The following is a 12,031-nucleotide window of genomic DNA, read 5'->3' as shown; positions in this document are numbered from 1 at the left end:
TCACATGACTGGTATTGTTAAAAAATAAAAATAAATAAACGATTGCTTCTGTGAGGTCATTGCTCTAGCATCACATGCTTTTTACCTTTGCCACAGCCCCCATTTTGAGATCCCTTACTGTTTTGTATAGCAGTGTTTTTGATATTTGTGCATTGATTTGTTTTTGCCTCATTTTTGTATTACATTTTTCTTGATTATTTATAAAGAAAATTAAAAAATCAAATAAATAATTAGTCCAGATCCTTTGGTAGCAAGAATGGGTTGGAGTGCTGCACCTGGTTCTTCCTTTGCCCTGCTGTTTGCCTAGACCAGGGGTGTCGAACTCCAGGCCTGGAGGGCTGCAATGGCTGCAGGTTTTCATTCTGACTTTTTTCCTAATCAGTGATCAGTTTTCACTGCTAATTCACTCCTTTTCCCTTCATTTTAATAGCCCTGTTTTTAAGGATTCAGTCCTCTGAATTTATTCCTTTCTTCATTAAGTGACAGCCAAACAGAAATGAGATGTGAAACGAGCTGACAGATGACCAGCTAAATTGGGATTTCAAACTCCAACCAATCTCTTAATGAGAAGCTGATTCTTGCTGTTAATTGGCTTGTTGTTGCTTTCATTCTGCCACAGCAGACATTTCTAAAACTGTTGATTTTTCTGTTTTTTCTAAGAACACCATCAAAATATTTTGGTGACCTGAGAGATCAACCTTACTGAGACCATCACTCTTCTTTATTTTCAGATATTATGTGATGTGGCGGCTTGTTTTGTGTCTCATTATTGTTTCGCTGCTACTTAAGGAAAAAGAGACAACTAAGGGGGTGGAGTCAAGTTAATTAAAATTAAGGCAAAAGAAGTTAATTAGCAGCAAAAACTGGTCACCAATGAAGAAGATGGTTAGAATGAAAACCTGCAGCCACTGTGGCCCTCCAGGACTGGAGTTCGACACCTGTGGCCTAGACCTTCACTTGTAGCTGTATCTGTTTCTAGTTTACCCTAATCACACAGCAGTCACATGACTGAAGTTTAAATAAATAAATAAACAAAAAAATAAATAAATAAAAGATAGCTTCTCTGAGGTCATTGCTCTAGCATCACATGCCTTTTGACTTTGCCACAGCCCCATTTTGAGATCCCTTACTGTTTTGTATTGTAGTGTTTTTGATTTTTGTGCTTCAAATTTGTTTTTGCTTCATTATTTATTACATTTTTCTTGATTATTTATCAGGAAAATTAAATAATGAAATAAATAAATGACCACATAAATAAACAAATACATAACAATGCAAACCCAATAATTCCAATGCACATGATATGTTCTTCAGTTGCGATCCTAAAACTGTGTGATACAGAAGCTGAATGAGAGACTCAGTTACATGACCCACAGGATAGGTATAAGAAAAAATGCAACTTACAGATCCATTTCTCAAAAAAAAAATTGATACGAAACCAACAGGCAAAAAGACCATAGCCTTTTCCTCTTTTGATGTTTATTACAGATATGGCAAACTTTTAGATTTCTTTTACCAAAGTAAAGCTCAGACAAGGAAACACTGCAACTCAGTGTATTAAATACATAATGTGCCTATGGTGTTACCTGTCACTGTGTGCCTGCATGGATGTAAAATGATGTAATAAAACATCAACGATAGTTAAAAACAATAAATTCCGGTCATTAAAAAACAATTCCTTATAACTTTAGAAAATGACGATGAGTACAGGCAATTCAGCTCAACAAGCTCATCCATCCCATTCACCTAGATTGTCCAAAATAAAGTTCAGATTTGAGTGTCCCTAATGTCCCACTTTCCACAACACAAATTAATAATTTATTCCATGTGTCTAAAGTTCTTTGTGTGAAGGAGATCTTTCTGATCTCTCTCTTGAACTGCTATATATTTTTTGTGATATGGAGACCAAAACTGAATATCGTATTCCTGGTGAGTCCTCACTAGTACATAACATAACTTGAGGATAACCTCTCTTGACTTGTACGCCACACATTGTGGTATATAACATAACATCCTATTCACTTTCTTGATCACTTCTTTACGGTGTCATAATGTAGATAGTGATGAATCCATAACGACTCCTTCACATAAGGAGTGCTCTCAAGGTTCTGTCCTCCCATTGCGTATTCAGATCAAGAATTTTAACTTCCTAGGTTTAATACTTTACATCTGCCACAAATCTGCTTAAGCCTAAATGCTGTTCAAGTCCCTCTGTAACATTTTAGCTGGTTAGACATTATCTCCCCTTTCTCCTCATTTGGTATCATCTACAAACTTAACCAGCTTACTGATTATATTCTTGTCCAGATTGTTTATGTATATTAGAAAGACCAGCGGGCCCAGCACTGATCACTGAGGAACAACACTTTTAACATCGCCTAATTCTGAAACAGTTCCCCTCAGCATAACCCTTTACTTCCTGTGTTTGAGACAATTTTGTTCTCACCTACAAATTTAACCTTAAATATGTTGTAATAGAGTGGCCACTTGGTGGCACTGTTGTCCACCTTTTCCCAACAGACAGACGCAGGACACGGGATAAAAGCATCAAAAACTGTTTTAACTTCTTCTTTCTATTGTGCCCCAAAGCACCTGCACCACAATAAATAGGCAATAACTACAATAATTCAGCACACTCAATCACAAAATTCTCTTCCACACCTCCCAGCAAGCTCTGTCTTACTTCTCCCGACTCCGGCTTGCTTGCTGGGTTCATAGTAGTCCTTTATTGTAATCCTTGACCCGGAAGTGCAGGTCAGATGGAGAAGTTGTAATTTCTTCAGCCCGGAAGTACTTCTGTGCTTCCGTCCCTGTGACTTTGGAGTACTTCCGGGCTATGTGGACAGTAAGGACTCCCTGCGGCATCCAGTAGGGCTGTGAAGCAAACTCCAGATCCCATGGTGCCCTGCATGAATCTGGGGCACCACTATGCTGCAGGGAAGCTGCTAATTAGTTTCCTGGGGGAGGCAGTGTCCCAAAGTAGCTGCCTTCCCCCATCCTTCTACTTCAGGGGCATCCTGGCCGGGTTGAGCTGCCGGCCGTCTCCTACAATGTCTTACAGCTTGATCACTGACCTTTCATGTGGTACCTTATCAAAAATCAGATATCGTATGCACCTCTCTGATCACATCCTTTTTTTTGTTTCATCATTGTATTCCAGAACATTTAGTTAAACCTAACCTGATCCTTATGAACATATGTGGAATACTTGCTCTTACGCCTGTGCTAGACATGTGCTGCTTGATCTTTTCCTAATTGCTCCTGTTAATTTGCTTGTGATTCTCATTACGCTTACTTGAATCTGCCTGATCACCCTTTCTATGCAATCCTTCCAGGTCCTGACACCACCTTACCCTTTAGAAAATTGTTGCAAGTGATTATTTTCTATGTGTTATGATTTTCAGGCTCCCCAAAAAAAGTTTAAAATCAAAAAGCATTAAAGATGGCTCAAAAATAAAATCTGCCCGGCTTCAAACTCAAGAGGCATGGTTTTGGCCTACAAAGGGCCCAAAAGAGAGAGGAAGTCTTTAAAGAAAAAATATCTTCAAAATCCAAGAGGAAAACCATCCAAATATAAATCTCTGACCCCCCCAAAAAGTACCTTTAATATTTATTTTACTTAATCAAGTATTTCAAAGCAAACACATAAGGCAAAATTCTAAAATTCAAGAACAAAAATGGATTACAAAAAAAATAACCATGCTAAACAGTAACTAAACCAAAAAAGACATTCAATAGCAACAAAAGCAAGTCCACATAAACAAAGTTGGGAATAAGGAACAAATGCAAAAGTCCACAACCAGAAAGAGCAATGTGAAAATAGTTGAAACAGCACCAAAGACCTACAATAAAGTGGAAACACACATGGAGCCGAACAAAACAAAAGGAGCCTTAGCAAATGTCTCAGCAGAGAACCAAAGCCAGGAGACAATATTTATAGGCCTGGCAGGTCACACATGGGGATTGGGGTGAAATTACAAGTAATATAAATTACATTAAATCCTGAGTTATAACACATGTACAATATATATTCATTGGTAAAGAGCTCCAGTAGGCCATTTTTAAACCATAGTGCACGTAAAAAAAAACTAAATGTGATTTTTTTTTTAAACATGTGTTTTACGGATATTTAGAAGCTTTGCCTTTAATGTTTAAAAATACATGAGTAGAATAGAGGGTGATAATTTGTCTCGATTTCCCACTGGCTAAAAGTTGGGAAACTGTTCAGAAATTGACTGTCTGCTGGGACAAAGCTCAATAAGATACAAACCAAATGTCTGCTTGGGCTTCAAGCAACTGACCGAGCCTCTGCAACAGCCATGGTCATTGATTCACCCTAGGGCATCATGGCAAGAGTTCCTGAGATCCATAATGCTACAAGCGGACAGTGGTGACAGATGGTGCCATTCATCATTTCCTGTGCTGTGCCAGTACTGAAGGGAAGTGAACAATGAGGCTTAACTCTACAAATGATTTTGTGTAATAAAGAAATATACAAGAATAGCAATAGACTATTGGCAGTTTACTGCTTTAACATTTTAACTTCTAGTTAATAATACGCTCTATACATTTGGTTTTTATTGAGTCTAATTTTCAATATGTAATGTTCCATCTATTTTTTTTACGTTACCTTTCATAATAAACCATATTTTCCAAACATGCAAAGGTTCACACTTCCATGTTGTCTGTAAGCTTTGACCTCCAGTTAACAGACACTGAAATAACAACATTTATTTATATAGCACATTTTCATACAACAATGTATCATAAATTGCTTTATAGTTGACAAAGAAAAAGTTACAAGAAATAAAGACAAATAAGATTAGACAGTCAAATTAAAGAATAAGTAACAACAAAACAAGCTAAGATGAAATGGTGGGAGGACTGAAAAAACAACAACAACAAAAGGCTGGAGAAAAAACAAAATTTGCAGGGGTTCCAAGGCCAAAAAGACCCCCCCCCCACCACTTCTTCATAACATAAATGCTCCTAAATCAGTCCTCTTTGCTTTCATGCTTCATGTGATAGGATTCTGATAAAGTTGGTGTCGTGGACTGATGAGATGCCTGCCTTCATTCCATCTTCTCAGGGGGCTGCATGGTACCTTGATCAGGTGGTTGTGGTGCAGATTGGCACCACCAAAGAACCAGAAAAGACAGCTGAGAATTGTGGGGATTAGTACAGATTATGGATCCCTTCAAAATATGATAATTTTATACCCATATAGTCTATAAGGAGTATCACTGAAATGTAGCTACAAAAAAGACATATTAAAATAATGGCTTTTTGCAGTTTTTTTTTTTTTTTAATGCTTCAGAGTATTATGGTTGTGAGACATGGATGCTATCCAGTGACCTGAGATGAAGACTGGACTCCTTTGGTACTGTGTCTTTCCGGAAAATCCTTGGGTACCATTGGTTTGACTTTGTGTTGAATGAGCGGTTGCTCATGGAGTCCCGAATGAGGCACATTACCTGCATTGTGAGGGAGCATCAGTTACAGCACTATGGCCATGTGGCGCGTTTCCCCGAGGGAAGACCCATAAGACCCTCATTGTTGGGGACCCAAGTGGCTGGATCAGGCCAAAGGGTCACCCACATAACACCTGGCTGCGGCAGACAGAGGGTCATTTCCAGAGAGTAGAACTGGACCGCGTGTCTGTCTGGGGGGTTGCCAACCGGGATCCTGAGCTGTTTCGACGTGTAGCGGGTGCGGCCATGCACTGTGCCAGTGCATGCTCCCCAACTTGACTTGACTTGAGAGTATTAACCTGGCAAATTCTATAGGTAAGGTATTCCAGATTTTAGGTGCATAACAGCAAAAGGCCACCACACCATTTCTTTAAAAAAATAAACTGGGTCTTGGAATTATAAGCAGATCTCCATTTGAAGGTTATGATTTGGGGTTGTAGGGGGACAAGTTTTCCAAAATATAGGATGGAGCAAGATTATTTAAAGGCATTATAAACCATCTGCAGTGGGTTGGCACCCTGCCCAGGATTGGTTCCTGCCTTGTACCCTGTGTTGGCTGGGATTGGCTCCAGCAGACCCCCGTGACCCTGTGTTTGGATTCAGCGGGTTGGAAAATGGATGGATGGATGGATTATAAACCATTAGTAGTATTTTAATGTCAGTTTTGAATGACACGGGTAACCAATGTAATGATGCTAAAACTGGTGAGATGTGCTCAAATTTTCTTTTTCTAGTTAAGACTCTAACTGCTGCATTCTGCACTAATTGTAACTGACTGATGTCTTTCTTAGGTAGTCCTATTAGAAAATAAGTGAAAAATCTAAGTATTTGATTTCAAGAAATACAACTAGAAGTACACCAACAGAAAATTCTCACACCCATTTATTTCAATTATGCAGACAAAATATTACACTTTTCTAGAATTACCCCTCATCAAATAAACAGTGTTAAGACTCTCTTCAGAAGGATTCTCACCAACTGTAATACAATGAATAAAACGAAAGAAATTCTTTTTCGTCTGTTCACATCAGATGACACATTAATCGTTTTCAGCATCACAGATGATATGGTAGGCATAATATACAGTAAGTGGGGATGGAGCAGGGATCCCAGAATTCTTGGAATATGCAATAGCATGGGAGTAGTGCACAATTATCAAAATGTGCTGCTAGGTATGGTACTCCGACAGTCTATTTCATGCTGGGCTGCTTGAGTGCCATTTATTGATATAATATATATGTTACCTTTTTTACTTTTCCATTGAACACCCAATGAAGGGTAAATGTTGTGTTTTTGACCTTTTTTCTTTTTCAGAATGGAAATAACCTTATAGGACCTTAGTAGATATGTGCTGACACAGCCCTAAACTAACTCCATATACTGTATATATGGAGTATATAGTATGTATTTTATTGATTTATTACTTCTTTCCCTACTGCTTGATAACTTGCTTGCTTTAACCTGTTTTTTTTTTTATTCATTTCGTTACAGACGTTGCTAAGAGATGGCCGCCGGGAAAGTACAGTCAGCACCCTCTACATTGCCCCATCCAACATTGAATCTGGCCAGCAAATTATCTGCCGAGCCTCCAATAAGGCTGTGCCTAATGGCAAGGAGACCAGTGTCACTATCGACATTCAACGTGAGTAACTTTCCTTAGAAGCATGCTTCTTTTTAATGCACATACTCTTCAAAGTGAATGTGTTGCCTCACTTTATATGTGTGTAACAGGTTTTTATATATACTTTTAACACCGTGATTCATAACTACCCATTGATTATCATTTTAGTTTATTATTCCTGTTCCTCACATTTAATGCCTCACGTTGCAGTATTCTATTTTTATTACATTAATAGCTATATGCTGTTATGTAAAATATTGATTAACATCCAGTAAAGTTCTCTATGCATGACACTTGGACTGTAAGATCTGTATCATACTTACGACTGTATATTTTATGCAGAATGCAAATAACTGAAGATGAGTTTTTGGCAATAAAAGTTTCTCTATGTGGAAATTCATGTTTTTGCAATAAACACGTTTATATATATCAATAAAAAATGCCTAGCAACAAAGTCTGCAGCCATGAGTGCTGGCCACTTTGTTCTAAAGGGAAACAAATGATTTCTATGGCTTCATTCTATGTCTAGGGACCAGAGGCTGTTTTTTTTATTCTTCGCCCATTCTTATAGCTTCAGTCCACCATCGGAGGTCCTGTCTTTGTGACACCTAACGCAGAATGAACAGACCTACATATCCTGATTTGTATACTCAATAAATATTTCATTCAACTCTCCATTGATGCACCTTCTTTCTACAATATATGCCTTAATCCAATCTTTATTTCTTATCATTTTGCAGAAGATGCCATAATAGTTGGGAATAATAAGCAGTTTTCTTTGGCAGAGAAAGAAAATCACGTATACCCACACGGCATTTAACATATCAGTAGCAGTTGGCAGATAGAATCTTTTTAAATTAGAGGTGTGTCTAACTAAGATTAAGCATCATTCATTTCACCTAGGGGATTTAAAACAAAAGGATTTAACTCTGCTCACAGCCCCTTTAGTGCTATTAAGTATGACTAATAAACCAGAAAATGCTATTCAGAGATCCATTACTGCTGACGATTCCATTCTTTCACTGTATTCTATAAGCAGTCTGCTATTCAGAGTAGCCCTACATAATGCAGAGACAGTAGGTAAAAAATAATTGATTAAAAGCTCTTGATGGTGTAGGCAGGATGATCCATAATTCTTTAACTGTGAAGGGAGTTGGCTTTGAAAAAGCCCTTTGTTTTCGCCGTCAAAGGCAAGTTGATATGGTTTTTGGCCTATACTGGATTGAAATATGAAATTACTGATTTGCCGCGTTCATCAAGTGCCTGTCCTCCAAAAGCCCCTCCAAAAGGGTACAGGTGCAGACAATAGAGAAGCGAAGTACTAAGAAGTTACTAAAATAGAAAATGTGGAGAATGGATATGTCACAACATCATTTTTCATCGTCCAAAATGTGAATATGCAGTTACTTATTTCTAGCTGGAGCAATGCATTCTCTAACTGGGGTTCTCATTTGTGGCAGCCATTAATCCCAGGGGCTGTCCATATACAGCTCTAAAGTAGTCCCCGTCTCTAGCACCAGCCACTGTTTTTCTAGATATTTATCAGCAATCACTTTTCTCAGCTTTATTTGTATGTTAGTGTTAGTATGCTAACTTCTTCCTACAGATTATAACTCACTAGAAGTGAGTGTTCTGCCTTTAAATAGCAGATGCAGTTTTTATGAGACTCATCGAAAGACAAAATGTGGTGAAAACGTAGGAAAAAGTTAAGCACAAGAAACCAAAACTGAGATGTGATGCAAAAATCAAAGACAAAAAGTTCAGAAAACAAGATTGCTCAAATTTCAAAACGATTTGTTAAATAACAAAAGTGCTACACAAAGATAGGGTTTGACCATAACTCGGACACTGAAGCCTTTTAACCAATTGTGAATTATTAGCACGGGGTGTGCAAATTACCTCAACACACTTAGAGCAACCACAACAGCATTTCAGGCGATGTGAAAGAGAAAATAGCGGTGGAAATGGTTCAGAATAAAAATATTAAATCCAAATGAAAACAAAGACAATCATAAAAAACAGAATGGAGTTTAATTAGATACTAATATCAATAAATAAAGGAGCAAAGTATTATTAACCCATTATCTCATAATAGTGGGTAGTTTTTGAGCTCTTCTCTAGCCTGGATATAGTTGCCTTAATGGGATTTTGCTTTCTTTGTGTTGTTTTTTCTTAATTATTAAACAAGCTACTGGATATTTTTCAAAGTATGTGAAAATATATGAAAATGCCAAAATTTGACCCTTTTTAAAAAGAGATGTTGTTCCTACCTTGAGCCCAATGCTAGCTGGAATAGTCTTCACTTTCTCCCTGACCCTGCTCAGGATAAGCAGGTTTAAAAATGGATGGATGGATGGGCTGTGGTAACCAGAAACCTTCATAAAGCCAAAACACTCAACATACACGGTACACAATGTAATATTTTCATATTTCACTAATGTTGGTTTATAAATTCAATTCAGCTCACACAACTCTGACGCAGGAAAAGTACACATATACACATATTTTAAGTCAGTTGGTCACATTGCCCAGTTTTCTCTTGTATTGCTAACCTCGTTTAGTTGCTGAGATCTAATGAAGTTCTACTGCTGCATGCTGATGGGTCTTGACATAGGCAGGGTGGCCTTCTGTCTAAACAGATGGACTCAAAGCCTCAAGGCCTTGGCATCAATTCCCATTTTGAGCAACTGTCTTAACCCTTCAGTGGCTCATTCATTCATTTTCTGAACCAGATTATTGCATAACAACATTGTGAAATGCCAGAGTTTTTTTTTACATGCAAATGATGTAAGGCAGGATCCAGTCCATTGGAAGCATACTCTCACACAGGCCTGCACCCAGCCAATTGGAAATGATTACTTTAATCTGAAACTTTTAAGACAGAGACCATAACAGTAACATCAGCCTATCAGAATGCAGTTCTGTGAACATGCAGAGAGTTCATTTTTTATGTGCAAAACCAACTATTTACAAGTAAAGGGGGACATAGGCTGCTAAACGATGGCCAGACCTCACGGGACGTCAGGTTATTTGAAGTCACATTCAAAGGCAAACCCAGAATCACTCTTAGTAGGCCAGTTGCTTACATTTTTTAGATGTGGGGAAGAAAAAAACAAGTTTTGAACCATGATTGAGGGTTTGACCTGAAGGCCTCACATTTCATGTGCTGTTAATTATCCCTTGCCCCCTTTGTTCTTCACTGTGAATGTTTTAATGTTTTAGCAATCACCTAAAGGGTAGGTTAGGAGCATGTGCTGATACAGTATGTCGCCGCACTCATCACATGACAAACCACCTCAGGATCCCAGATTAGGACCCAAGTGCAGCCATGCAACAGGTGACACCTAAGCACCACACTGAAACAATGTGAGTTTTTTTATGGTGGTTGGAGTGCCAATCCCGACACCAACTCCCAAGTTTTCCCTGCAGGTTGGAGGGCCTGCTTGCATGGCTGAATGCAGGTTAACGTCATACCCAGGATGGAGCAATTGCAGGTTAAGGGCCTTGCTCACGGAGTGGAATCACTTCTGGCATTTACAGGATTTGAAAAGACAACCTTCCGATTGCCAGTGGAGACTCCTAGCCTCAGAGACACCACTCTGCCCCCTAAACTACTCCATACCAATCGGTAGGGGGAAGAAATAAAAAGAGAAGTCTGCCTACACAACTTTACTCTGGCACTGAGTGCTTTGGACTGCAAAAATCTTTTAACTTTCTACCTTTAGTGAGGAACACATTTAACACCATCCTAATTTCATTTATATTATTCTTGAACATGCTAGTAGTGTTATTTTTATTATTTTTATCAATGTTTTTGTTATGTCATTGTAATGCCATTTTGTTTTTGTGTTTTACTTGAATGTAAATGGAAGTTTGGTGATTTGGTTAAAAATTTGTTATCAAGCTATGTTTAGCTTCTGATTCTACAATATTCAAAACACCGAGAAATTTGGATTTTTATATGGGTCTATATGTGCACTGTGTGTGGGAATTCAAAATTGATTTTCGCACTCTAAAGTAGGATTGTTTGCATTGTGTAGAGTTCCCAAATGACTAAATGCCAGCAAAGATACAACAATTTAGTATGAACTGTTTCCAAGATGGGGCGGCACGGTGGCGCAGTGGGTAGCGCTGCTGCCTTGCAGTTGGGTGACCTGGGTTCACTTCCCGGGTCCTCCCTGCGTGGAGTTTGCATGTTCTCCCCGTGTCTGCGTGGGTTTCCTCCGGGCGCTCCGGTTTCCTCCCACAGTCCAAAGACATGCAAGTTAGGTGGATTGTCAATTCTAAATTTGCCCTAGTGTGTGTGGGGGTGTGTTTGTGTGTGTCCTGCGGTGGGTTGGCACCCTGCCCGGGATTGGTTCCTGTCTTGTGTTGGCTGGGATTGGCTCCAGCAAACCCCCGTGACCCTGTGTTTGGATTCAGCGGGTTGGAAAATGGATGGATGGATGGATGTTTCCAAGATATCCGCCCTGAAGACGTATGTAAAATAATAACTTAAGAAGGAATTAACCTATCTTCTTTAAACAAGTTGAACTGTGTTTGTCTTGGTGCAGGTTCCAGGCCTATTGTTTGGTTGGTCCAGTTTGGTCCAGTATTTACCCCCCTACCTTTAAAAACTGTTTGACATATGTCCTCCAATAACTGATATAGAAATGATTTAGTTTAACACTGTTTTTTGTTAATCATGGAAGTAGGCCTATTGATATAGCATGATTAGTTTTTGAGATATATAATGTATTTAAATATACAGGTATGCACAAACAGAGGCAGACACGAGTGCACACACACACACACCCACACACATACATACACAAACACACTCAAAGCAATTTATAAGTGAAGATGGCCAACCAACGCACACTCTTGATGATGAAGAGAAAGACATGAACACACATAAACACACACTGGCACACCTAGATCTATAAAGGTCGACTTGAAC

The 12,031-nt window shown here is 38.7% G+C and overlaps 1 protein-coding gene across 4 annotated transcripts in view; it reads left to right on the top strand.

Annotated features, from left to right (window-relative positions):
* kirrel3b (kirre like nephrin family adhesion molecule 3b) overlaps window positions 1-12,031 on the top strand; it is a 971,552-nt gene that overhangs the window by 748,616 nt on the left and 210,905 nt on the right. For all 4 annotated transcript variants that reach the window (XM_028810345.2, XM_051932391.1, XM_051932392.1 and 1 more), the window contains exon 5: window positions 6,963-7,113. In XM_028810345.2, coding sequence (XP_028666178.1) covers window positions 6,963-7,113 — 151 coding nt within the window. The remainder of the gene's footprint in view (window positions 1-6,962; window positions 7,114-12,031) is intronic.

Source organism: Erpetoichthys calabaricus, chromosome 9, assembly GCF_900747795.2.
Source record: "Erpetoichthys calabaricus chromosome 9, fErpCal1.3, whole genome shotgun sequence".
NCBI classification, from domain to species: Eukaryota; Metazoa; Chordata; class Cladistia; order Polypteriformes; family Polypteridae; genus Erpetoichthys; species Erpetoichthys calabaricus.
This window is presented reverse-complemented; position numbering and strand designations above follow the sequence as displayed.